This window comes from Spodoptera frugiperda, chromosome 29 (genome assembly GCF_023101765.2).
Source record: "Spodoptera frugiperda isolate SF20-4 chromosome 29, AGI-APGP_CSIRO_Sfru_2.0, whole genome shotgun sequence".
Classification (NCBI taxonomy): domain Eukaryota; kingdom Metazoa; phylum Arthropoda; class Insecta; order Lepidoptera; family Noctuidae; genus Spodoptera; species Spodoptera frugiperda.
The window spans coordinates 8,131,609-8,157,691 of NC_064240.1; the positions used below are offsets into that span (position 1 = coordinate 8,131,609).

The window sequence follows — 26,083 nt, forward strand, 5'->3', positions numbered from 1 at the left end:
CCGCAAATACTGACTTTAAGTTGTTCGATTCCATGAAATTTTGAACCAATTCCGAATTCTGGACTCTCCTCAGATTATTTCTCTTAGATCTTTCTCATTAAAGTATTTCTATTTTGTCTTACATTAATATTTATGTAGGAATAACAAATTAAGATTGACCAAAGAAGTTGTTATATGTTTAATATTAAGATATTATAGATTTTATCATTTAGCCTATTCTTTTTGTAATTTCTCGCGGACGAAAACACTAGGATTAGTGCTAAAAGCCTACCAGCCGGTCCAAGGGAGATACGTATTTCTTTGTGTTACATAATCTATATACGTGCTATATATAAATCATAAGAGGTACCCAACACACCAAGGAGGACTTTGTCAAGCTTTAGACGCAATGTAAATAAACGAGCGACTGATATAATATTAAACTTTGGGAACGTTTCGTTTTCCTCACGTAACCACCACTATCTTAATCTTAATATTAAATGTAAATATCAAAATATAATATTAGTTGGATAAATTGGATAATATTTGTTGGCTGAAGGGATCGGGATGGAATTTAGAAGAAGGGTAGATTATGGTCTGTAATAAAACATAGGCTGTTTTTTATCATACGGGAAGGAGGGCGAAGCCGCTGGTAAAAGCTAGTTTATGTATAAAAAACCTAATTTAAAAACACAATAAACATAAGATAAGAAATAAAATAATTAATACTATTATAATTACCTTCTCTCCACTGTCTGAAGGCAGGTAAAATGTGAGGACGGTAAGGAAGGAGATCCCCATACAAGGGATTATAATATTCACTGTATAAAACAGCGTTTTTCTTCGCATCGTGATGTTGAATGTGATGTCCAAATAAGGTTCGTCGCAGCAAGTGTAGAACTTCTCATTCCTGCACAAAATAAAAAAACAAATAAACATTGTGCGATGCCATCCAAAGGCGGGATATTTTCGTTAACTCAATTTGAGTCGGGCAAAATTCCTAAATCAAATTACCGGACAGAATACAGTTATTGAATCTGCAACAGACGCTCTTTAAACAAAAGTTAGCAAAAGTCAAATATCAATAACGACACTTTCGTCTTTCTCTTACATCTGAAGTTTTACAAGCGATATTAATATTTAAATGTCATTTATAAGAGAGCAATAGAAACTTCTAAGTAGTTAAGCCCGAAGCCGTAGAATTGTAAGACTTGTGAAAACATTAGAATAGTTAGACAGTTGTACGTATAAATCATAATACTAATAAGCTATAGAATATAATAAGAACAAGTATATGTCAAAGTGGTCTATTTTGTAAAACAATATTTTACGAGACGCACATATAAGATACGTGTATTCGGGTAATTTTGTAGAGTAGCTCGTAAAAGCTTTGAAGGAATATGAAAATGGCATTTATATCGTTTCAAGGGAAATCATTTTATATGGAAAAGCGCAGTTTGTCCCGACCGTCTAGCTATCCGTCAATCAAACGAAGGGTTACATTCCATATGCAAAAGTTATGATATAATATTTCACAGTGGTAAAATATGAGCGTTTTATTATTGGCCAAACATTTTAGGAGGAAAACGGCAGCTGTACTCTTGTATTTTCTTACTTCCACAAACATAGATTTTATTATCGACAAATGGATTATTTGTAAAACGAATTGTACATAAGTACATAAATTAGCCCAAATTCAAATCTCAATGTTGAAATATTTAAATTAAATTTCATGTCATTGCTGGCTGTTAAATGCAAAAACTAAACTAAAATATGAGCACTTTTTAGGTAACAACGTATCACTCTGTAGTTAACGTAAGATATCCAATAAAAAAGTCTTTTTTAAATAGTTGATCATATTACTTTTCTTTTGAATAAAATTCTTTACTCTCAAGAAAATTCCCGACGGACTTATTACGTGGATGCTATTATATAAAATATATTAAAGCTTGTGGGCTCCCATTAATTTAAGCGTTCTTGCGTCTACGTCTTTAGAAAACGTCACAGATTGTAAAAGTACTCCACAATTTTACCGTTGCAATGGCTTTGTTAACGTGGGAGTAGGAACCGTATTCAAACGAAGTAAGAGTCACCCGCCGGCGACGTTACTACTACAGAATATGTATAAAGGACATTACCGGAGGCTCGGTAACTAGATTTTACTGCGTCCCAGTCAGGGCCTTTGTCACACCAACATTTTCACAGTACGCCACCCGTGTATGTAAACCTGAAATTCTGTTTTATTTTGACGAGGTACTCAAATGACACATTTATAAAGCTGAGCTATTTTTGTATTTTATTTATTCAGAAGGGGTTGTTCCTTTTTATTGCTTGTCTTTTAAGTATTCTGAACACCTCTTTCCTTTTTATAATCCTCTTAGAATTTAAAAATGTCGTCTACTAAGATAGATCGTGGTAAAGCGTCTTATAGTCAGCGTTTTTATACAAGATGATTAGATTATTTGGGGGATACTGAGGTGCTCCAAACGTCCGACAACGTGACTTATCAGAACATCTTACTCAGCTGTTAGGTATAGGTACGCATCTTGGAGAGGTTTAAATCGGTATGTGTACGGAGTTAATAGCTAGTGCTGCCTAACGCGGCAAAGCGGATACACGTCGTAAAAGCGATGGCGAGGTAAGTGACGTCGGGTTAATAATGACACTCGTGTGTTCGAGAGCCGGATAACGGCCCGTAGCCGGCAAGGAGGGCTGAGGACAAACGACCGCAGTACATCGAGCTCCAATTAACTTTTGTTTACCGCCTAAGGGACATATTCACTGCTGTTCCGAGCTTTTATTTGGCCTTTTTTTAATTACTGTTCAAGTGCGAAACATAATACACAAGAATGATCGTTTTAATTAAAAGAAACCTCGGGATTGTTGCTGTTACTTACACGTTACAATTAAATGTTGAGACTAAGGAATGTCCACGGCCCAAAGTGAATATAAATGGCCATCTGTCGTAATAACATAAGTACTGATAGCGGTCATTTAGTTCAGCCGTCACCGTCCCGCTTACAATAAGTGAAACTAAACGGTCGTACGATAAACTTTTATATTTCCAGGCACGAACACGAGTATCTTTATGCCGCCGTTCCTTAAATATTCAAGTAAATACCGACATTTACTTGAATAATTTCAACTACGTTATGCTCTCTCAGGAACATCGCTGAACTCATCCGTCATGTCTGTGTACTGGTTATTATTTCACGGTAACATCAACTGCGAATAACATAGGAAATATCTTCTATCTTCTACCAGCAAGTTTGTACTGATATTTCGTTTTACTATGTGAGTTTAGTGGGAAATAAAAAATAATAAAGTGTAAAGAACCAATATTTTAGAAATGTTCGTCAATGTATTAAGGCACAACATCATGAAAATGTTTCAAAGGAAAGCCAATTACAATGTTCCACATTCCTAAAGGATGGGATGGGCGCTCATACCAAAGTAATAAATCCACAAGTCTTGTATAAACAACATTTTCGAATCACCCTTTGAAATATTAGACAGCAAGCGAATCAAATTAACACCACAAATGAATTCCGTTTCCGTTTATGAAATTCGCGGAACATTTCCCGTGGCCGGTGTATAAATAGATGTATAGGATTATGTACCTGACAGCTGGCACCTCGAGTATATCCCACTCGACAGACATGTAGAACTCGGACAGGTCGACCCCGACCGACACCACGTTGCTGCCGGCCTGCTCGTCCATGTGCCTCAGATCCACCTGCGTACATACCAACTCAAAAAACTATTTACATGTTCTCACATCTCTGTACGTCGTGTACACAAGGCACCGGAGTTGAATTATGAATTTATTCATCTTAAGCTACGTCTTGAATGAACAAAATTGATTAGAATTTCAAATGTGGGGAATGCACGGGATACGTGTCTTGATTGCGACTATGAACGTCGCGCTATCGCTAAGATAAGGAAACCCACATGAGCTTATTTGATTTAAAGCAACCGTAATGTTTGAGACAACCTCAAAGAAGCAAAGAATGGAATCCTATTTCAAGTAAATAAATACTCTCTCTGATTGCTTTGTTCGTATCTGTTTTTGTCAGATGTAATGTATGGTTACTTATCTTTTTAAACATTTTGGTGTCCTCGTTTCTGTAGAAGTCCATTAATACTTACTCCATTAATTTCCTAGAGAAACTCCGGTGCCAGAATACTTATATCATGAAATTGTTAGATACTTATATTATATCATAACTTAATATTAAATTACTCTAGTTAAATACACATCGATAACTTTAAAAGACACATATATAAGGAACTTTAACACATTTACTATTACTGGTATTAATCTTATGATATGCGTTTAGAATGATGCAGGTTAGTTCTACTCATTAGTATTTCATATGGAGTAAAAAATAATAAGATTTTTTTTAAATTTAATGTTAATTTTTAATTTTTTTGATGAATTTTGCCAATTTTTCAATCTGATATTACGTTATTTTTTACTCCATTGAAGGAGAGTGATTAGTTAGTTGTTATATCTATTTATTTAATTTTAGTTCACAGCCTATTTAGTCAGTATAATTACTTATTTGATACATGCACCCTGTCACACAATGTGTTGGATCTAGATAAAAATCCCTTAAAATGTAGGCAACGCAGACATATTAACTGTGTACTTCAGTATCTCGGAGTCTCTGTATAAAGATCATATTCCAAACTGATGTTCGCATTACCCTCGAAAGCAAACCACACAGTGTGCCAAGTGGGATGTACCTGAGTACAAACTGAGAACAAAACCTTTAACGACAAACCGACACATTAATCTTCAATGTAGACATGTCACAACAATTCGATTCATGCGAAGAAATAACAACGCGAAAACACAGAAAACACCGAATATAACGAGTGATCGTGGAGCTTTCGACAAGAGTATAGGATGAGGACAACCTCCTTGGTCTGGTTCCTTCACGTTATCGCGTAGAATGAGCGCACTACTTCGTGTCGGAACATCGTATCTCGGAAGTAGCGCACTTCATCCTCAACGACTCGTCAAAAAATCTGATAAGGAGGTCGAAAGCGCCGGCTCCGCCGCGCGTGTGTGTGTCGCGCGGACGCAGCGTCTCCCAGCGACCCGCCTCATACCAACTTATCCAAGTCTCTTGTATCTACTGTACCAACGATTGCGTTCGTTATAGTGGCGACGTGTTGGCATAAGACGCGTGCTTCGTTCGAGTGTTGTAATAGCATGCAACGGCCGCCTCCTCGACTGCCGAGGGTCCTCGACGCTTCGACGAGACGGCGGCGAGTTCTACTTTAACATTTAGATTTGTGCATTATGAACTCCGTGTCAAAGTCGGGAGTGGTATCGTCTTTCGTTGATGTGACAACATGCAATGGACTGCCAGCGACACCACACTAGGTACAGCCAGTAAGTATGAGTCGCTAATAGGGAAAGGTATAAAATATGCAACATGATGACTATTTTATGCTCGATAGTGTACAGAGCAACAAGTGTGATCTTTATCTTCGTTTGGTTTCACGTGCTGTGCTAAACCTGTTCGCGTGTAGGTTCGTGTGAAGCTGTGTACAGAGACGCGACCGCGACCGCGTCGGGCGGCGAGCGACCGCCGGCGCCGTGATCGGGAATGCAAGTGATTCGGAACAAGCTGAGTCATGCGGTGAGTGGAGTGTACACTGACGGGGATCATGCAGCAAGCTGTGTGGCGGGCGTGTGTCTGTGTGTGTGTGGCGCGAGCGGAGCCAGCTATGGAAGGGTGTGACAGCTCCGAGTGACGCCGGTCCGCGTACCGATGCCTTTGTTAGCTCAACGTTCATCTAACTGATATTTACCTGCGAACTCGCGGCTTATCGTGTAGCACGGAAAGGCTCATTCGGAGCGGGATGTGTCGGGTAGGAACGGATCGAGTGAAGTTATTGCATCCCATATCACCTGGCTGTTAAAATTTTATACCTTTCCGTGTCGAGCGAGGAAGGCCGAACGAGCTAAGTGGACCGGCCGAGGATATTCTGGAGCATTCGTGATCACGCACGTCGACATACCGCTACTCCATATACTTAAGACATCACCATCGCAATAGAAATGTAAACTTGCAACATGTCAGAGCTACGGAGCGAGCCGGGGGCGGGGAGCGCGCGTCGGCACCGAGCGCACGCTCTTCGCCACTACTCTAGCGTCGTCGTTACAGTCAATATGTAAAAGTGAACATACCACATGGACAGAAAAGTAATATAATTACACGACGAATTACGTTCGAGCCAACAAGCTATTGCATGGACATCGGCCGGGGCGGCGGGCCCTACGGCTACGGCCCGCGCGCGCGGCGCCAAGCAGCGTACAGCGGGGCGTCACCTTGAAGCCGTCATACGTCCAGCTGCCTAACTTAAGCACACAGGTTTGCACGTCGTAAGGAAAGAACTCGACGTCGATCGAGCACGAGGACTTATAGACGGCGGGCGGCTGCCACACCACCATGCCGTTGTAGTAGACGGTGGCCTTGGTCATCAGCGTCACCTCGTAGTTGCCGTCGGCGCTGCGGACAAACAGAGCGGTCAGCGAGAGCGGTGACGGAGCTCCACGCAATTACCTTGAATCCGTCGTACGTCCAGCTACCGAACTTAAGAACGCATGTTTGCTCGTCGAAAGGAAAATATTCCACGTCTATTTCGCAGGAAGACTTGTAAATGGCGGGTGGTTTCCATTCCACCAGCCCCTGATGATAGATGGTCGCCTTGGTCGCCAACGTTACCTCGAAGTTGCCGTCGGCACTGTAATGTTAACGCACGTTTACAAGCCGTCTCGCGGCCCTACCGGTCAGTTGTGTCTCACCAAATACCCTCAAGTGCGTCAGTACGAGTATGTTGTGTGTGGACCATGTGCGGGAAACTTTGTGTCACTATCAGTCTCAGATTAGTACGTAATTATACACGTACACGGGCTACTTGAGTCACGCTTCTGTTAATTTGAAACGTAATAAATTCGTCTTTGTTGTACCTTTATTATTACCGGTAATCGTGCTACTTTATTTAGACAGCTTGTCTACGGTACGACGTGCCGACCTAAACAACGAAACATAAAAATATTCTACATAATTTTCATAACCCGACATTAATTTAATCACTTTTGGCAAATTAATGATTGTATATTCTTAACGCGTTTGGTTATTTAAAATCATTCTTGCTGAAAGAAAACAGTTAATCAAATTATGAGCATACTAATTACAATTCAAAATAATATAGTTACTCGTCATTTTAGTTCGTCGACGAAACCTTCGAAGACGTTATTAATACTGATAATTACAACAAATAAATGCTTTTAATTTGTTTAAATTAACACATTACGACACAACATAAACATGCATTAACAGCGAAAGGAAAGGACATTTTATTTGTATCATTTATAATTTAATTTAACCAATGTGGATGATGGACGAAGACATCCAATAAAGAATGGGAAAACATGACAAAAAAATATGAAACACGGAGGGAGTGTGCGAATCTCGATGATAAGGGTTAACAAATCACAGCGTAGGGGTCCATACATTCGTTCATTCAAAGGGTTTTCATCGCAGGTGTTCCCGGTTTGAGGCAGGAGCAAAAATGTGCACATTAGAGGGGACGGGGCGGACGGGGACACAGGTCGCGGGAAGGGACAGGAAATGAGTAACGATTGCTGTCCCGGCCATTTATCAAAGTCCGACGCCTCAAGGTGGCGGCAGCGACAAAATGAATGCCAACTACGAGCACAATACACTTGTGAAACTTGTAACAACGCTCTCACCGCTCGCGCACTTCACGCGTTACTTTTACACATTTTCTTTGTAATCTTTACACAATGTAGAGGGAAAATATAGATTAAATTAATTATAACTTGAAAAATTAAAAAGAAAATAAACAAACACAATTCATGTAATCAATTGTCATCGAATTACATAATTTAAAATGTCGATACAACGAAATTACTGAAAACGTACACCTACGATTGAAATACCCGTAATAATACGCCCGCATCATAATATTTAAAAGCTGAAAGGTTTAACGATAACGTTCAAATTAACTGTCTTCGTCTTTAATGGAAATTTTATTCTTAGAAGGAAAATCGATGCGCTTGACTGAGAGTTGAAGGATGCAAGGAGATCGCTTGGAGAGAGTGGAGGCGTATTTCTCGCTTGATTTTCCTGAAACTCCCAAAGGTTAATCCCTTGAGAGTCACAGGTAATTGCAAATTATTTTCTAAAGATTTTATTTAAATATCGCAGCATCTAAACCTATTTTCCTCTGAAAGGATAATCAAAAACATTATTCGGCAAAATTTAATTTTAATATTCGGTGGTTGCTTTATAGGCAAGCCGTAGTGAATGATAATATTTTAAGTCTTACTTAGCTTTATACCTATCATGTTGTAAACAAAAAAATCTTGACTTATGTTAGAATACTAGATTAAGAAAATAGCGAGGTAAATCCTCGCAACAACCCTAGCTATCATCATAATAGTTATCGTTGAATCTAAACTAGTATTTAGAAGTGGCCGAAATACATTAATTGTAACTTCAAGCCAACAATAGTTATTACTAGCAAAACAAAACGTTTACAATGAACGTTGTGGTTACATTGAGGGAATTATAGTGTTATTTTAACGATGCACAAAATTATTATTTTTGAAAGCCATTGTTGCTCGTGACGGCATGAAATTGCGCTTTCAATCTATCAATTCATGAACGTACGGCACGTTGTGCACTTAACGTAATATCGAAATTGATTTTGTCTTCAAATTAATTAAACTTCCCAGTCAAAAGGCAAAGGCCGCGTTTTACGTTGACTTTGCGGCTCCGTTGGTATCATAATAAAATCTTGAGTAACCTAAATAACAAAAAAGTAACGGAAATTAAATTATAAACTCGACTACGACCACGCTAATATTTTATTGAGTTTATGGTTTGAAATATTTTCGCAAGAAGTGATAAATACGCACCCGGTAAAGGAGGGGAAAATGGGACAAAAGTAATCTCTGGGTTTCCGTCAATTAGGACGGTTACAACGTTAGAATTCACGGCTATTGGTTTTGTGGGACAATGCTATGCTTTGTGAGCCTTACTCCTAATATTCCTGCACTGTACGTAAAATACGATTCTGAGGCTTTGTAACGTTACATAATTTGCTTATTATTCCAAAACTATTGCGGTTTAACATAACCACTTTGTAGACGTTGCGTGTTAAATATTACCAGTGTGTATTTTAAAGCATGATAATAAATATGATTTTGTATTTTCATAATTTGTATTTTGTACCAATGAAAAATATTTATTAGGATAGGTACTACTTGGTTTATCAGGTATCTGTCAAGTCCGTACTTGGTTACTATGGGTATTTGTGAAGATGTTTGTGTAGGGTGGTTCAATGGTGTAGGTGTAAAACATAAGGGCACTAGTACAAAATAAGTGTAAATGGAATGTCATCTGTATTAATTCGGTACAATTTTAGAAGTCTGGTGAAGCAGCGAATCGTGGCGCCCACTGTTCATAGTTCAGACGAGTAGCTCTCAGCTTCTTTTGTAAAACACTTCCGCAACACTCTGGAGGCTGGCATGTCACACACACACTTACACACTATACAAAAATAGCGAAGAAGTAATAAAAACACAGCGAAATAAGTGAGGGAACTTCTAAATATCTTCATCGTAAAATGTAACAAGTTAGCCTCGTTTACGATGTTTATAATATTAATCCCGACACCTCCATATTATGATCGCCCAATTTGGCCGTTTCTCTCCGAACTCGATCCAAAGTTAATTACATGTGTTACCTCGTCGTGAGCACATTTTCGTTTTCATTAGAGGCAATATAGCCAGAGACAGAATCACAGTAAATGATGCCGTCTCTCCCGTAATTAGGTTCTCCACCAGTAAGTTAGAACAGTTTAACTTAGTGAACTTCGACTTGTTTGTAGTTCGTATCGATCTCACAACTTGGAAATATAAGGGAAACGTGGAATGTATTGGTAACAAATCATATGAAAATTCGATTTCCAGTTCTTGGAGGTTCCCAGTATCTCCGCTAATGCTATCTCAGAAATTAGACGGTAAGTATGCGGGCTCGGGGAGAAAGAAAAATATACCGAGATACTTCTCCCTTTACGTAACAGAAATCGAATTGCTTTTTAATTTGAGAATTTGTGCGCTCGTGAGTTTTGTAACGAGTGACTGAGTATTTAGAATCGAGATAAATTTTATTGTTGGTAGGAACTCAATGGATATATTTTAATGATTTTTCTCCAGTCAGTCAGTCCACACAAATATACATTTTAGCGATGTGATTGACGAAGGACTTTGGTATTGATCGGATCGGATGAAAAGATAAGTTAAAGAAGATTATTTAAGATTCACAGGTACACGGCTCGCTGCTTCACCTTCAAAATTTATCGGACAACAACAATTTAATTGTAATATTTATGTGAAGCTGGTAAACATGAATGGGTCTCACTTGTTGTAGAGGACGATGTCTGGTCTCCAGATGTGGTCGGAGGGTACGTGCAGCATGTGCACGCCGCCGTACTCGCGCGGCTCCCAGCGCAACTTGTAGTCGTACCACGACTGCTCCACCCACAAATTGGTCGTCATTATCTGGTTCTTTAGATTCTGTTGAAGAAAAATTACGCAGTTAGATTTATGTTGCTGTCAAATGTTGTTAACTCGTTGATTAATTGTATGAAAATTTGAATGCTGAATACAGTTTCAAAATATCTTTGTCATCACTGATGACAGAGTTAATTAACCCTAGTAATTCTTCAATTGTATTTGTATTAAGATGCCTAATCTCACCAATTGTAATGGTTAGAAAGTGTAGACTGACGAGCAATAAATGCGTTAAACCCCACATAAAAGATGTTTCGCTAGATAGACATTAGGGCTTATTACGAGCAGCTTGAATAGGGGGAATATTACAATTCCTATTTCTACCCCTAACGTTCCAAGGGGTTGAGTGAAGGGTGAAATTACTATCTTATCTATGGCAACGGGAGTAATATCCTGATATTGCACACGACTGGCTGCATATTTATTAGCCGGGTTGTTACATTATCTGCTCTTTGAGACGGTTGCCTATCAGCGCCTTTGTTATCGAACGCTTCTTTCAACCTTCCTCTAACATATTCATTGTTATGACTGATTCTATTATCTCTGTTATTGGCTTTTATTTTTTGTGATTAGGTATTCATGTTTAGGTTTGGTTTCTTGTTGTTGCTGGGCATGTATGCTTGCATTATTTTGAGAGACACTGACATGTACGAATCTGTACGATATAGAGATGAAATATTTTTTTAATGAATATTAAAATTATTTATAATTGACAAATTAAAAGTTATCCAGCCGTCATATAGGACCTTGTCAGTTTTATACATATACTATAGAAAATGTGATTCATCTTTGTTTTATTGGAAAGATTAAACGGGGAGTGCGTTACAGTTACACATCTCGATTCCCTGTAGGCCATTCCATCATCAAATGACAAGATACAAGGGTACGCGACCGATAAACGGGTGATATTTCTTCTGTACTCCCACTACGTTTTAGTAACACATTTATTATAGTCGCTGATAACGAATAAATCCCTTTTCTTGTCTAGAATATCCCCCATTTTCCTCCAACAAGTTTGGTAGAAATAGACGTATTAGAATATACGGGCAGCGGATAAACGTAAATGTCCTTGCTACTGTTGAGAATTTCAGAATCGTAAATCGTAATAAAACTTTGCTTAGGGTAACCGCTAACCGCAAGCACTCAAAAATCGCTTTCGACTTGAGTTTACCACACCAGTGTGTGGTGAAGTGCAGTCACTAACGATGTTTTTGTTACTTTATTTATTTCCAAGTTAAATAACATTATTATTTTACAACCTTTTTACTTCTAAAAGGCATCGTTTAATATGTAAGTAGATATACATACCAAATATCAAAGGAATATACATACCAAATATCAAAAGAAAGTTAGCGATTCACGAGTGAAATGTTACTATTGAACATGTTACGTGTCCAACTATTACACAACGTTTTATCTTCCATTGGTACATCAGTCGGACGCAGACCATTTCAATTTAAAAAAAAAACCTATCAGACTTCGAGACCGCTCACATATCGGGCTTCTGTAAAATCTCGTTTGAAAATATTGCCAAAATCACGGCAGCTGCCCGGCACACGGTATGGCAGAACATATTTTCACCTGCGTCCCATTCTCTTTGTGGCGTTCGCTTTCAGTTTTGACAACATTTTTCCGAAAGAAAAAAATAAAATGATTTATATTTGTTGGACAAATTATTTCTTACATTACTTAAATAAACATTTATCTTTCATTTATAAATATAAATCAAGCTTTATTGACACATGTAGGTTTATAATTCAAGAAAAATAGCGATATAAATTTAAGAATATTTTTTGTGAAATTCCAGCTGTTATTTAAAACGTTTGGTAAAGGTAAAGGATTCGCAATGTTTTATAGTCACGTTAAATGGTATTGGCACAGCAGTATAAAATAAAGCACAGTTATAACTTCAAAGGCGGCCAAAAGTAGCTTTATGATGCCATTTCCGGAAGGGTACCAACCAATTCCACGAAATATTTGATCCCGAAGTGGTTCCATTTAAAACTTTTATCATTTGGAATCGAGTTATAAGAAAGAAAATTACTGAATTAAATTTTCTTTTCATGGTCGTTTTACGAAAAATCTTTTTAAGTATAGGAATTTCAAAAGTTAATTACATTGAACCGATTATTTCACTGTGGATTACTTGACTTGGCAATAAAACAAAGGATTATCACTGAAGGGATATTTGCTTAATTTTAATCTGTTGTTTTGGAGTGCGTACACCTTCAAATCAATCCCTTGTCCTTTATAGATAATCCCAACTCCGATAATGTTCAACAACAATGAATTATTCATGGCAAACAGAAACACTGTTTAGAATCGCGACAATTTTCGTGGAGCGCGCTTGCCGACATTTTGTCGTACGTACAACACTAGTAAAAGTACGCGAACGGTAAAAAGTCAACTTACGCGCGCAAAAGGCTCGTGACTTCTCCCTTTTTGTGACTTAAATTAGGTTTTATTCACATGGACGTTTCTTTGGCGACATGTTACGTCTGAAAGTTGTGCGGAACTTTCGTCTGTCGTCGGTACAGAATATTTATTTACTTCTTCGTTACTTCTTTAAATAGCTGCCACATGCAGTGTGACAGGAAAATTGAAAAGTAGGCAGGTAAGTCATATTACCTCTTTATTTCTTATCTTTACTTTTTAATAAGTACATTTAATTACATAAAAATACATAGTTTTCATAGAATCGTTCTGTACATAATGTAGTAATATAACAAATATATTATGTCAGTTTAGTTTAACACGACTGTAAATTGAAGTACAGCCAAGTTCTGTCCAAACTTTAAATTATAGTTTACTCAGAGAATATGTAAGCAAAACGTATTGTATCCAAAGATTTTCATTCCATTTCGAGTTTAATCTGCTTCACAACGTCTTTTTCATATGATTTATAGTGTCCTAAACGTACCAGAAAATAAAATGTTGTATTTCTCCTCTAAAAACCTAAAACTATAATTCGAAATACTTATTAAGATAGAACAAATACTGAAACGGTACGGTAAAAGAAAAATGCTACAATTTTTGTAAGCTGTTAACAAACAGTTAGGATCCAGAATCCATCATAACTGTAAGTGCAATGGCGCCCGATTTATCCGACGAATTCCTGCTTATCCGACCTGACATTTGTTCCGTAACACTGTCAGCTTCTTACAAAAGTTTGTCAATAAACATTTTGTTCTTACTTCTTAGGTCCCGGTTTTGTTTGAGAATAAATAGAAAGAAAGAAAGGATCAACTTTTTGACAGCGGTTTTTTGGGTAGTTCGCAACACTTTTATTTTAGTTTTGCCTATTACATATCGAATAGATTCTTTTATTAATCGCCATTGGAATACACAATGTGTACCTAGTTATTGACTGTTTTGAAATGTGTATTGAAAATTATTATAATTTTCTTACTTGATTTCACTACGACATAAAGTTTTACGTAATTTAATTAATTTGACGTGTGGTTTCTGTTGAACCGATGATAAGTTGTGGCAATTGCTTGAGACTAGTCGTGACTTGGAAACTTTAATGAGCTGGCTGAACAGAGTTATCTACTTTGACGAAGTTTGAGGACAATGTCATGGTAATAGAAACTTAGCATTTATTATTACAACATATACTTACCCACAATTTTACTTAAACAAATGTATGTATCATATGAGGGTGAATATATTATAGATACGAATGAAAAAAGTAAGTAGATCGTTTACCTACATTATACGAGTACATATAAGTAACAGAACACATCCAATAAAATATCTCAACATTTTTCACACAATACACGTCCCATATTCCCCATTATATCATAAAAACATATAACATGTCTCTGTTGTTGTCATATCTTTTGTAACCGTCCCACTAAAACTCCGTCCAAACAATACGTCTTTATCACTCCAGATATATTTGACAAATCATTATTTTACAAAATATTTGCGAACCCTTCTGGACAATATTATAAGCCGGTTTTATCTCAAGGAAATCTTTGACGGTGAATATTTTATTTTCCTCCGAGCTGCGCTATCACCGACTGTGTTTTCCCAAAGGATATTAGATTTCTTTCATACGACAACCGAGACGTAGGTGTGGATAACTTTGCCTGTGTTTGCTTTTTCTCGACAACTACACTGACCAGAGTAAAGAAAAATATTCCCTACGAAGATAAATAGCGTCTTTTCCAATTAAGCCGAAGGAAAATGCTTTTAGGTACGCAATGTGGCCGTATTATTTTTCCGAAGTCATTTTTGAAGAAGTACTTTTATTTCTATTAAACTAACTCCCACCCGCAGCAATTTAAAATAGGAATTAATAAAAGGTGTTAAATTTCACCGAAAAAGCTTACACAGAATTTCATAATAAATTCTCTTAAAATAAAATAAATTTCCTGGCCAGCGCTGAGTTTGCGCGAACGACACGGAAATGAAAATCGTATAAAAAGTATGGGTTACGTTATGTTAGCATTTTCACGCCGGTCTGTGAAAGCGAACATGATATGTTAGTTGTTTTATACCACACCGAGTTCCTCGCTCGAAGACGGAAATTAAAAGTAGCCGTGGTTTTACACCGTACAATGCGTGGAATGGCCCCGTTTTAAATTACGTCCACCGCGTGAGGCCTGAAACATGTATAAGCACTAAATAGACATTGTACAACCTGTACGTCCTTATTTTCAATTATATACATCCCTATCCACTTAACCCAGTTTCTGTTGACTTTAGGAAGTGAGTTTGATCAATCTACATAAACTTTGCCAAAATGTTGTTCGAAGTTGTTCCTAAGATAATATTTCATGGAAAATTCGCTGCGACATCTCGATAAGTATTCGATAAATACTCACAGTAAGTGACTGCGTAAAGTATAAAAATGAAACGGGAGGCAAGAAGGTAAAAGCCAGGAAATTGTCGTCGAGGTAATATAGTTTTGTTAACGATACACACAGGGTCGCGTACCGCCGCGGGCACATTAAATTGCCTTGAGAATGGAATGAAACGTACATTATTTATCTCGAGAAAACATTTTCCCTAATTACTAGCAAAACAGTTTAATTTCCAAAATAAAATCGTCATATATACGGGTTTATATACTTACGCTTTTTAGATAAACCAAAAACTAAGCTAACACAAAGTCCTAAGGTTTCAAATGGTAATACAAAACTAAAAGCCGACACTGTGTACACAGCTGTTTTTCCGACAACCTACCAAATATATTGATTAAAATATTTTTGCGCTTTCTTGCACCGGGTTTTTAGCGTCAATGACATTTGTACAACAAAATAATTTTCAAACCTAAAACTGTGTGTGTAACATACATTTTCTTATTTTATTTTCGTTTTAGCTACGTGTAAACATAAATTAAGTATACCTAGTAGTTCTTTTATTTTAATTCATCCGTCTGTTACGCTTTGTCAGAGAAAACAAGCTTCGTAGTTATTTTTGTATTTTTCCAGAGCCTTTGCTAAACAATATAAATCTGCTAGTACTTTTATTTTAGTTAAAACTTTACTTTGACAAAGCGCTGGTATTTTTAGACTAATGAAAGAAAATACAGTGGACAATTTGTTCCGGTTCTTTTTCTGTGTGCGTGGTGAAATAGGTCGCTCTTGTATATCTGTGCTGTGGCAGGTGGTATAGATAGGCTGACACTGCTTTGCATTATTTGTAATTAAAGCTCGCCCTGTAGACGTAATTGTGTTTGCGTGCCGGCCGTGCTCAACCCCCTGCTACAAAGTTTAAAGGGATTAGTGAGACTTACAGTTTACATAGGAACGTATTTGATTCACAGTAAGGCTCCACTATTCTATCCTATTGTTCCTTTCTCTGTATGAACAAAACGAATATATTATTATCGTGCAAAGGACCGTTCCCCGTTTACATTGTAATACGCTGAATATTTTTCCCAAACGGGTTATTAGTACCTACTCAATTTTTGTTAAAAAGGTTTTTGTAATACTGTGGAATATTGGACGTCTAACATCTAAATACTCGTGTGAAATTACTTAATATTACAGGCGACTTTTAGTACGTGGTAACTGAATATACACGACAGACGTCGACTGGGAAATTGGCAAGTGCAACTGTGACGTCCGATCTGACGTCCCGCATTGATGCATCTAAACAATAAGCGTGCACGTATGTAATAAACTGGCTTTGAAACCACATGACTGAACTCCAGCTCTAACTACGTCTTTAAAGGCTTTTTACTGAATGAAATGTTTCTATAAATCTATTATAAACACAGTCCTACAACTCTATATTACGGAGAATGTTCATTCAAATACGTTCAGACAAATTACGGTCTTATTACAAAGTTAATAGGTTCCTTTGTGACCTTCTGACCTATTTGAGGTGAGAAAACCAAAAGGCTCTCTCGGCTTTTATTTTGATTAACTTTGATTTTATACCTGCGACGTAAAATAATTAAGAAACCCCTGTTTCTGCTGCTTTTATCCCTGATGTGTTAAAGTCGGGGATATGTCAAGGAAATACAGGAAATATTTCATTGAAAAGCGAACTCGGCGTTACAAATTCAATTTAATTTACATACATATGTAGACAATGTCTTTATTTCGAGCGATGCTGCATACAAATGCTTGCCGTTGAGTTTACATATATTTAGCATTTCGTTGTTATTTTCTGTTGCGCGTTTATATATAAGCTTGGCCGTGGAAAATATTGTGAAATTCATCATAATATTTGCAGTAAAATTTAAAATAAATTGTTTTAATTGAAATGCATGTTCGCAATCATATTATTGGAAATGGGTTTTGCTTCGAATTTCATTTCATAAATTTACTATTGGGAAAGATTCTTTTAACATAAATATAAACCATACCTACCTATGTTTGTACGTATTCATCAGAATATCCCATTGCAAAATACTCTGATTGTATTTATAGGTACTCGTACGTATTCATACGGAGATTACTTGGAAATATGGAATTTTACGAACAATATGATAGGATTGTATCCATGCAGGTAATGATATTATGTAATCGGATTGTCATTCGTGGAACAATGTACAATTGAAGATATACTATGAGTACCTACGTATTTTATTAAATAAAATCAAAACCATTAAATAAATTGATAAATATTATCCTTAGGCTATTGTTAGACGTTTATTTACATAGAGAGCGAGCTGAAACTTTGAAAGCCAAAGTAAATAAATAGACAATGCCAACTAGTTCTCAAGAAATATCTTAAACTTAAATTGTGATTTTAGTATCAAGATACCTACTTACTTAAAACTCTTACAGTCAAAAGCAAATAGCTTAGTAGCTATGCTAAAAGAAATACTAATAATGTAATTTTACTATAATTTTCCTAAGACATACTAAATTAATTATTATGTTATCGGCTTACTCAAGTTACTGTTTGACGTGGAACTCGACTAGGTAACAGCGACCATCGCTGCGTCGTGTTTCGCGGAATGCTGCTCTAGCATGGCTTGAAACTAGTCGAGTACCTCGTCAAACAGTTACGTGACTAAGCCGGTGACATATAATGATTTAGTGAGGAATCAGAGGACGAATTTTCAAAATCTAGAGAGACCCAATAATAGCTACTTTGTCGGACACGGAAACCAAACGTTAAGGTAGTCTCTTTTGCGACCACTGCGTGACAAATGAGGTACTTAGTATCCAATTACAAATTTACTAAAGAAAGTGCTAGGTAAGTTTTTTATTCCTCACTTAGGAACATGACAAATAAAAAATAAGGGAGGTCTCAAAGAGTATTGCGTATTGTCAGCTCTTCTAAGAATTTGTGACAGCCATAAAAGTAAATAAGCAAAGGAGGACGTGACTGTGAACACATTACATGTAAGTATCACTGTATTCGACACATCGGATCTGAGAAAAAGTTCAACTACAAATGATATGAGAATGTATATTAAAAGGTTGGTTCGTAAAAATTCTGCGTATTGCGGAATACAATTACTCTTCATAATTACAATCCAATTACTTTCGTGTAAATTTCGTATGTATCACTCACAAAATTCCTAAAACCTACAAACTACTCAGACAGAAAAACAAAATGTATACCTGGACTAAATAATTTCAAAGAACACCGAAGTTATTATTAAATTAGCAATTCTATACTCTTGACATCGATTACTCTCGACTGTTTACGTGGAACTAAGTAGATAATATAAAACTCTATACCCTGCCCTCGTGACATTTTTTGTATTTTCGAACGGTCTTTCTATAAAATTCGCTGCGTATACGAAGTTATTAACAACGAGAAACCAAACATGCTTTGATTTCCCAAAAGAAAAGATACAGTAGACTTTAATTGTTGTTTTGTTTGACTTGTAACACATAATTTGATTTTAAGACTCTAGAGGAGAAAATTGCTGAAACGACGGCACATCTTTGTTCAAAACTGACAGGTTTAATAACAATACAAAACTTTTAAATTGACTTGACAACTTAAGAGTTTGTAAGAAATCTATTAGCGAAACATCTACGTACTTTCTCTAAAGTGTACAATCTAACGATCTTCATTAAATTAACTGTTATCATGAGCGTAACTTAAGTCATGAAGTTATTTGTATGCCACATTGGCGACAGTACTAACTCGTGTTTATTAAAGTAGGTGCTTTACAAAACTTTGTAGACTGAGGCTATCGGGCTCGATCAAATAAGGGTCATCCCGTTAAAGTTGGAGTAGGGTACAATAATATCCGCATAGTAGAATTCATGAATAAGCCCATTATCCGGGGACGTGAGTAGACGTTGTGTTGGAGTCACGTGTGGTCGAGATGACGGGTGCGCCGACACCGCCATTGTTCACGGATTGCCGCTGCGATACTGTCGCTTAGGCCGCCGGCCGCTAGCCGGCTGACCTGAGCCCGTAATGACAAAACGTTGCGGTATGCTACCACACTATTAGCTTAACTGCTTCACCAAATCTAGCTTCTATTGTTGCTTTCCAAAATTTATCATCGGACCTATATTTGCGTAACCTGTCTGGCACATGAAATGCTGGACTAAGTAATTGTTATAAATTTTGAGAACAGTCTCATAGGACAGAAGTAAATCTTACAAATCTAGACATTTCCTAAAAAAAATCTTTCAAATTCTGACATTAATCATATAAGTATTATCTACCAGATATTAATAAACTTATTTAAAATCGAAATAAGTATCTAGCACAAGTCCCTAACCTCTGTATAACACTGCTATTTTAAAGCAAGTTAGTAAGTAAAGAACCTTTGTTTGAAAGAGAATGTATACAGCTGAGTTTAGCGCAAAGTGATGAAAGTTTAAGCGCCTCGTGTCGATATCGAGATAGAGGAAAAACAGCGCGCGTACATCTAGTAACTTGCAAACGTAAAGCTTAATAGTGTTATCCATACGTTGCGCGTTCTCTGGATATTACGAGCTTCGCCGCTCCCCTCCGATATTTGTATTTGTGACAAAAACAATATTCTCCATACCTCTTTATTATTAGTTCAAGAACTCTGCCAGACAAAATGTTCCTATTCATTCGCAAATATCGTATTATGACAAGCGATTAGGGAATCACAGTTGAATAATATTGAGTTTTGTTGTTAAGATAGTTATAATACTGCTCTTTGTGACTGCTCCGTTAGTAGAATTTAAATACGGTTGCGCAAAGTATTATTGGGATTTTCTTTTGTAATAATACAGCAGTATATAGCAATAATTTCAATAGATTACAGGAACTTAGATTATAACTGGTGAAAAGTGAGTGTTACCTTAATTTTAATAAAATATGTGGCTAACCCTTCGAGGATTGAATGTATTTATTTATTTATTTATTTATTTATTTATTTATTTATTTATTTATTTATTTCGTACATACATCTATCATTACAGTTTCCCAATCGATATTTGTGTATGTATAATAAATACCCACTGCTCTACTGCTGATTATACTTAAAGAAGTTGTATGTGTGTATGTACGTATATACCTATGTGTGCTTTTCTCGTTTTTATGTAAGCTTGTGCGTAGACCGATTTTTCGAGATCACGGGCCTGATTTGCGTAAATCTTTTTTGTTACATAGAGGAAGCTCAATCTCTGTATCTCTGTATAGTTTGCTAGTAATCTAGGGATATTTGGAAATACATGAAAACGAATAACAAACATACAATATATACAGGTAAATTGTTAAATAAGGTAATTATTTTAAGTAGATGTTAAGTGAAATCGTAGGTAAGGAATTGTCTTAAGTTTTTTAAGTGTAAAATTGTAAGTAACATAATGTAATTACTGGTTTAAACCGAAATTAATTAAACAACCTGGTGCGGCTCGTATATTTTTACAGTATTCTGAAAGAAAATTAACTAGTATATCCTTTAATTTTTTACACATATCTAAGCAATGAGCGTTTTAAACACACATGAGAAACAATCCCTTTTAACTTACGTATTCAAATTCACCCCTAAATTCCTAAAATGTATGTATGACCTTTGTATTATGATTACATAGCTTTGAAAATGGGCTTTACAACAAAACTAAATAAAAGCTTGTAACAAGGAAAGCTAAGGTCAAAAGGAAAAGACAAAAGTTTTAACAAAAACAAACCGCTTCAGAAAGTAAGAAATAATTTCAGATTTAAAAGTCGCCAGCAAAAAAGAGGCAATTAAAACGAAAGCCAACGACTTCCGAATCTGAAGCTTTTTTTGTTTTTTCGTGGGTGTTTTTTTCTTTTTTTTTCTGTTCTATGGACCAAAGCAAATTCCATGTTCTTCAACTAAAAGTCACAAAGTGTGTTCCGTTTATAAAATTCGAATTTTATAAATATAGCAGTATTAATTTTACATGGGCCATTGTGATACTTTTTTTTGTTTGTAAAGAGTTTGTAACCATACTAAATAATCAAGTGTTTACCTTGCTTTAGTATTATTATAATGTCCTATTTAGTTTAATGACGATTTGATTTCGATCCCCGGGTTTATTGTATATACGGTATTTAATATACACATCATAGTAGTAGAACTAATAGAGAGCATATTCCTTTCATCACTAGTATTCTGTCATAGATAGTCTTGTACCTTTGAGCCTATCATTTCTGAAGATACAGTCCATGTTATGTGCCATGTATCAATCAAGGGTGATACTATTCAACAGACATCATTCGGTATTCAGGTACTGTTTAGGCTCATCAGCATGATTGATTGGACGACAAATCCTGTCCTTCCGTACATTTACAAGGTGGCTATAGCTTCAACATGCTTTCAATAAACTATAGAAATGTACCTATGTATATTGGAGTAGATGACCGAGCATCTCGTGTCTTAGAATATTTTGTTCGTAAAATTCAAAAGTATTATTCTCCTTTAATACATCATAGGTACAGTTATTTTAATGTACGAACGCATATCATTGTAACAAGTGAACATTACATCACCAACGCGTTAGCGTTATTTATCCCAAGTATGTGCGAGTAATACAAAGAGATGAGCGCATAATACAAATATTGCAATATAATTTTCTGTGGTAGCACGAAGTAACAAATATGTTTCAATGGAATAAATTGTTGCAATTTGCGCTTTACAAAATATTATATCGTGTCCCAGCCGGCATCAACGTGTGGCTGGATGCTCAACCACAATTCGGGAACTCTTCGTGCAAGCCATGAAACGTAAAGCAATAACCGAATGGCAAATATACGGCCACGCTGGAATTGCGAATATTTAATTAGCAGACCATCAGTACATCCTGATTATTTAATTAACAACTGTTAATAGGCACCTGTACATGTATCCTGCTGATTACATAGTTTATTAATACGGGTTGTTTATAAGCTGTAACGGTTCAATGGGTTTAGATTAAAGGCGTATCATCAGTCCATGGATTAAGGCCGGAGGAGTTTAATAACTATAATAACGTGTTAGTAAATCCATAGGAACTTTCCGCAGCTTAAATATTTTGAAAATGTACTATTTTAAGCTTCTAGCTATGAGTAAAGTGAAGTGAAGTAACTTCGGAAATATTGAGACGTTCCGCTTTTGTCTTTCTTTCTTTTTACCCCAACTAAGTTAAGACCAGTATCGAGATTCGAGACAATCAGATTCGGTTCAATGTCAGTATTTTCCATGATGACACCGCTATAGCCATCTCACAGTCTCACATAATCGATAATAATTTATTCAGAAGTAAGCTTTATTTTATAATCTATAACGCCTCGAGGATTACTGTTGGTAATCACCATTTATGAATAATTCATATTCAAAAAGAGCAATTACTTGTTACTAGCCAACGGTCAACGGCCTAACAATAAACTCGCCGTCAATTTTATCAGCTACAGTAAAATTGCTCGGGATTGGAAAATAAATGAATTAATTTATACTAAACTGTCAATTATGATCCGCCTAACAATAGCTATTTTTGAGGGCTTACTTTCAACATAAAAGATGTTATGTAATAAAAATTTTACTTAATCTTAATCTCCATCTGGGAGGCTCAAACAGTTATACATATTACCAAAATTTTCATTTTTAAAACCTTCTAATTTCTGTCGATATAACAAAATTAAAAATTCAACTAGTATGGTATAGTTATTAGGAAGTTACACGTTTACCATATGTTTCTATCGTGACAAATGTTATAAATGATACAACCTAAACAGTTAGTTACACAACCTGGTGTTAACATACCTACATGTAACAACAAGCAGATACAAAACGCGCTAGCTACAGACTATCAAAAAGAAAAAGAGCGAGATTTTTCAAAGATAAATCTCAGCCAAAAGGCGTAGTGTATCATTTCGAACTAACTCTAGCTGACTTGAATAATAGTAGCTTGCCTTGAGTCAGTTTTGAATCCGTATAACATTAGATCTCTGAAAGTAACATGCCATTTTCCTATATACGAGCATTCTGCCGCTATATGAGACACAATAAAAATATATTGTATCATGCTTAGATCTGCGTTCAGATCATAGAGTTAAATTCAATCTAGTTTTGCAGCGACTTAAGCCTCTGTCCAAGTAATATAATAAGGAACAATGTTGAATGCAATTGTTCCATTCTTCGTTTCCCTATTCAATCTGTCATACTTGTCTAACGAACCAGTTTTAAATATCTCCGCTGCCATTGTTTTCAATCTCGTACCGTCCTAATCCGTGATTGGTGCAAATGATGCAAACCACAGCGACGGCATCTGCGTCCAGAATTCGATAATCTTGGTCGACGTATTCGTAATAATAGCGGTCCATTCGCTCCTGTTACGGTTGATATCGAGTATGTGGTTATTGGACCAAATGTGGTAGGCACTCGCTGGCACAGTCGTACAGTTTGCTAATTTCCGGTGCTTTCAAAACATCTTGTTCGTTCGCGTTCAAGTTGAGCTTCCGCGATGATTGATTATGATTGATTTTACGAACAAAATACTTAACAATCATTTATATTATGAAACAGGGACGTGCTTAAGTCTGCGTTCTTCGTTCAGTAAATGAAGAAAAGAAACCACTAGAGAGATGTTTGTTTCTTTTATCTCTAAATAGAAATGTAATAACAATGTATTGATTGATACTCATCAATGTTTATTTATAGAAATGCTACACGTGTAGCGTTGTCATTACTGATGTATAGCGCTAAATATTTGCTAAAACGAATGTTAGTATTTGGCAAATAGAAATCTCAATTGATTGAATTGAAAATTGTGTGAAAGTCAATCAATCTAGAAGATAGCATTGTGTCAATGTCCTAGTAAGGTCTGAAATACAATTTAATTTAAATGTGTAGTAACATCTCATCTCGTACAACGCCAAGCAGTCTGAGACTTTAATCTGTCAATACTTGTGAGCGCTATCAGTTAAATTGAAGCCCTCATAAGAGTGAACAGCGTGACATAAGAGCGAGCGCCATAAATGTATGTACATATATAGTTTAACGACCTAGCACTTTACATGATTGATTAGATACTTCATTGATAACGTCAACTTTTTCTTACAAAAACCTTTTTCACTTACATGGAATGAAAAGTTAATGGATGTTCACGTTTAATTAAACTTTATGCGAGAGTTAATTAGGCGCATTAAGATTACAGTAGTAGCTTGAGTAGCTTCTTATATCGGTAAGAGCTTAATTGTAATTTAACGCACGGTACATAACACACAGAACCAGCAAAGCGCACGTAATTACCTTCCACGATAAAAACTCCTGAGGATTATGGCCACAAAGGAGGATTGAATAAATATCGATAGAAATACAATTCCTTTTATACGAGTGATTTATGGGATCTGATTTGAAATACATAAGGAGGGAGACAGAGGGGCGCCTGGCCAAGGTAGCGGCCTGGGGAGAAGGTGTGTATACGACACTTGCTACATTATATACCCATTATCACCACTTCCTAACGATTCTAAGTGAGCTATGAATTTGGAAAAACTGGGTCGCTTTCTTAGGCGCTGATTCAATTCACATCTATTTAAATTCCAAATGCGGCGCGCAAGTGCAAGCAAGGTATGCGTCCACACTGCACCCTCGGCTGTCTTCGATGTAGGTCAGTCTGGTGGCTATGCATGTCAAAGGCGTTTGTCTGGCTGACTGCTGCACGGGCCGGCGGCGGAGGAGCGGCTGCTGAGGACCAATGTAACACTTACGACGTCGATGAGTTGACTGAGTTTGAGTTTGATGCAGACTCGCAGTACGTCGGTGGTGTTGACGACAGGTCGCACGAGCTTGTTGTAGTTGGACAGGAGGTCATCGTAGAGTCGCTTGGCGTCGGGGTTGCCGGCGGTGGCGGCGCGGAGCAGGCAGGTGGCCGCCAGCCACCACACGATCGCGGCCATCAGCTCGGCGCGGGCATCGTTACGTAAAACTCGGGTACAGGGGCGGGTGGCCCGGGCGCGGCGCGTCGCTGACTGCCGCCCTGCGCGCCCCGAGGTTCCCCCGCGCGCCCCCTAGCTGCCTCAGCATACAAAATACAACAGAACTGACACTGCTTTCATATTCACCCAATAAAGATGTGACAGTTATTTTATTAACAATGCTTTGTTATTTTAGGCTTCGTGAAATATTCTGAAGTTATTGTATGTTATTAGCAACATAAAATTATAGAGACCAGTGGATTAATCTAATAATTACATATGATAGGATTAAACTTTTTGAAACAAAAAAACCTATTGAAACGAATAATTGTTGAGACTTTCAAAACTTGACCACATTTATGAAAAGTACGCACATTGTAAGAAATAGTAATTTTTTGGCAGTTTTTTGCCTAACTTCTATTGGCTGTCTTTGATTGAGATAGTCTGTATTCAATTTTCAATATACTGCTCTCTCTCATTTATTATCTATGCTACTTAAAGTTTTAAAGTTTACATCAAAAAGCTTTTGAAACAACAGAGTTAAGGACGGCGAGTGAGTCCCGGGGGGAGCGCGACAGTCGCGTGCCTGTCTGATCTGTGTCCGCATCCCGCAGCCTCCCTCTACGAGTATAAATACGCGAGTCGATAGCGCATCGCATTCATCTGACCGGTGTTTCCAACGCTTACAACACAAACCTTTTA

General features: G+C 36.8%; 1 protein-coding gene across 4 annotated transcripts in view; it reads right to left on the minus strand.

Annotated features, from left to right (window-relative positions):
- LOC118268389 (acetylcholine receptor subunit alpha-like) overlaps nt 1–25,441 on the minus strand; it is a 35,731-nt gene extending 10,290 nt beyond the window's left edge. For 2 of the 4 annotated variants that reach the window (XM_035582861.2, XM_035582858.2), the window contains exons 1-5: nt 25,175–25,441; nt 10,452–10,606; nt 6,326–6,506; nt 3,600–3,715; nt 721–889 (exon numbers count right to left, since the gene is read on the minus strand). In XM_035582861.2, the coding sequence (XP_035438754.1) occupies nt 721–889; nt 3,600–3,715; nt 6,326–6,506; nt 10,452–10,606; nt 25,175–25,363 (810 nt within the window). In that variant the 5' untranslated portion in view covers nt 25,364–25,441. Of the gene's footprint in view, nt 1–720; nt 890–3,599; nt 3,716–6,325; nt 6,507–6,560; nt 6,742–10,451; nt 10,607–25,174 lie in introns of all 4 variants that reach the window. The other 2 variants (XM_035582860.2, XM_035582857.2) reach the window with 1 other exon arrangement.
- Nucleotides 25,442–26,083: the final 642 nt, after the last annotated feature.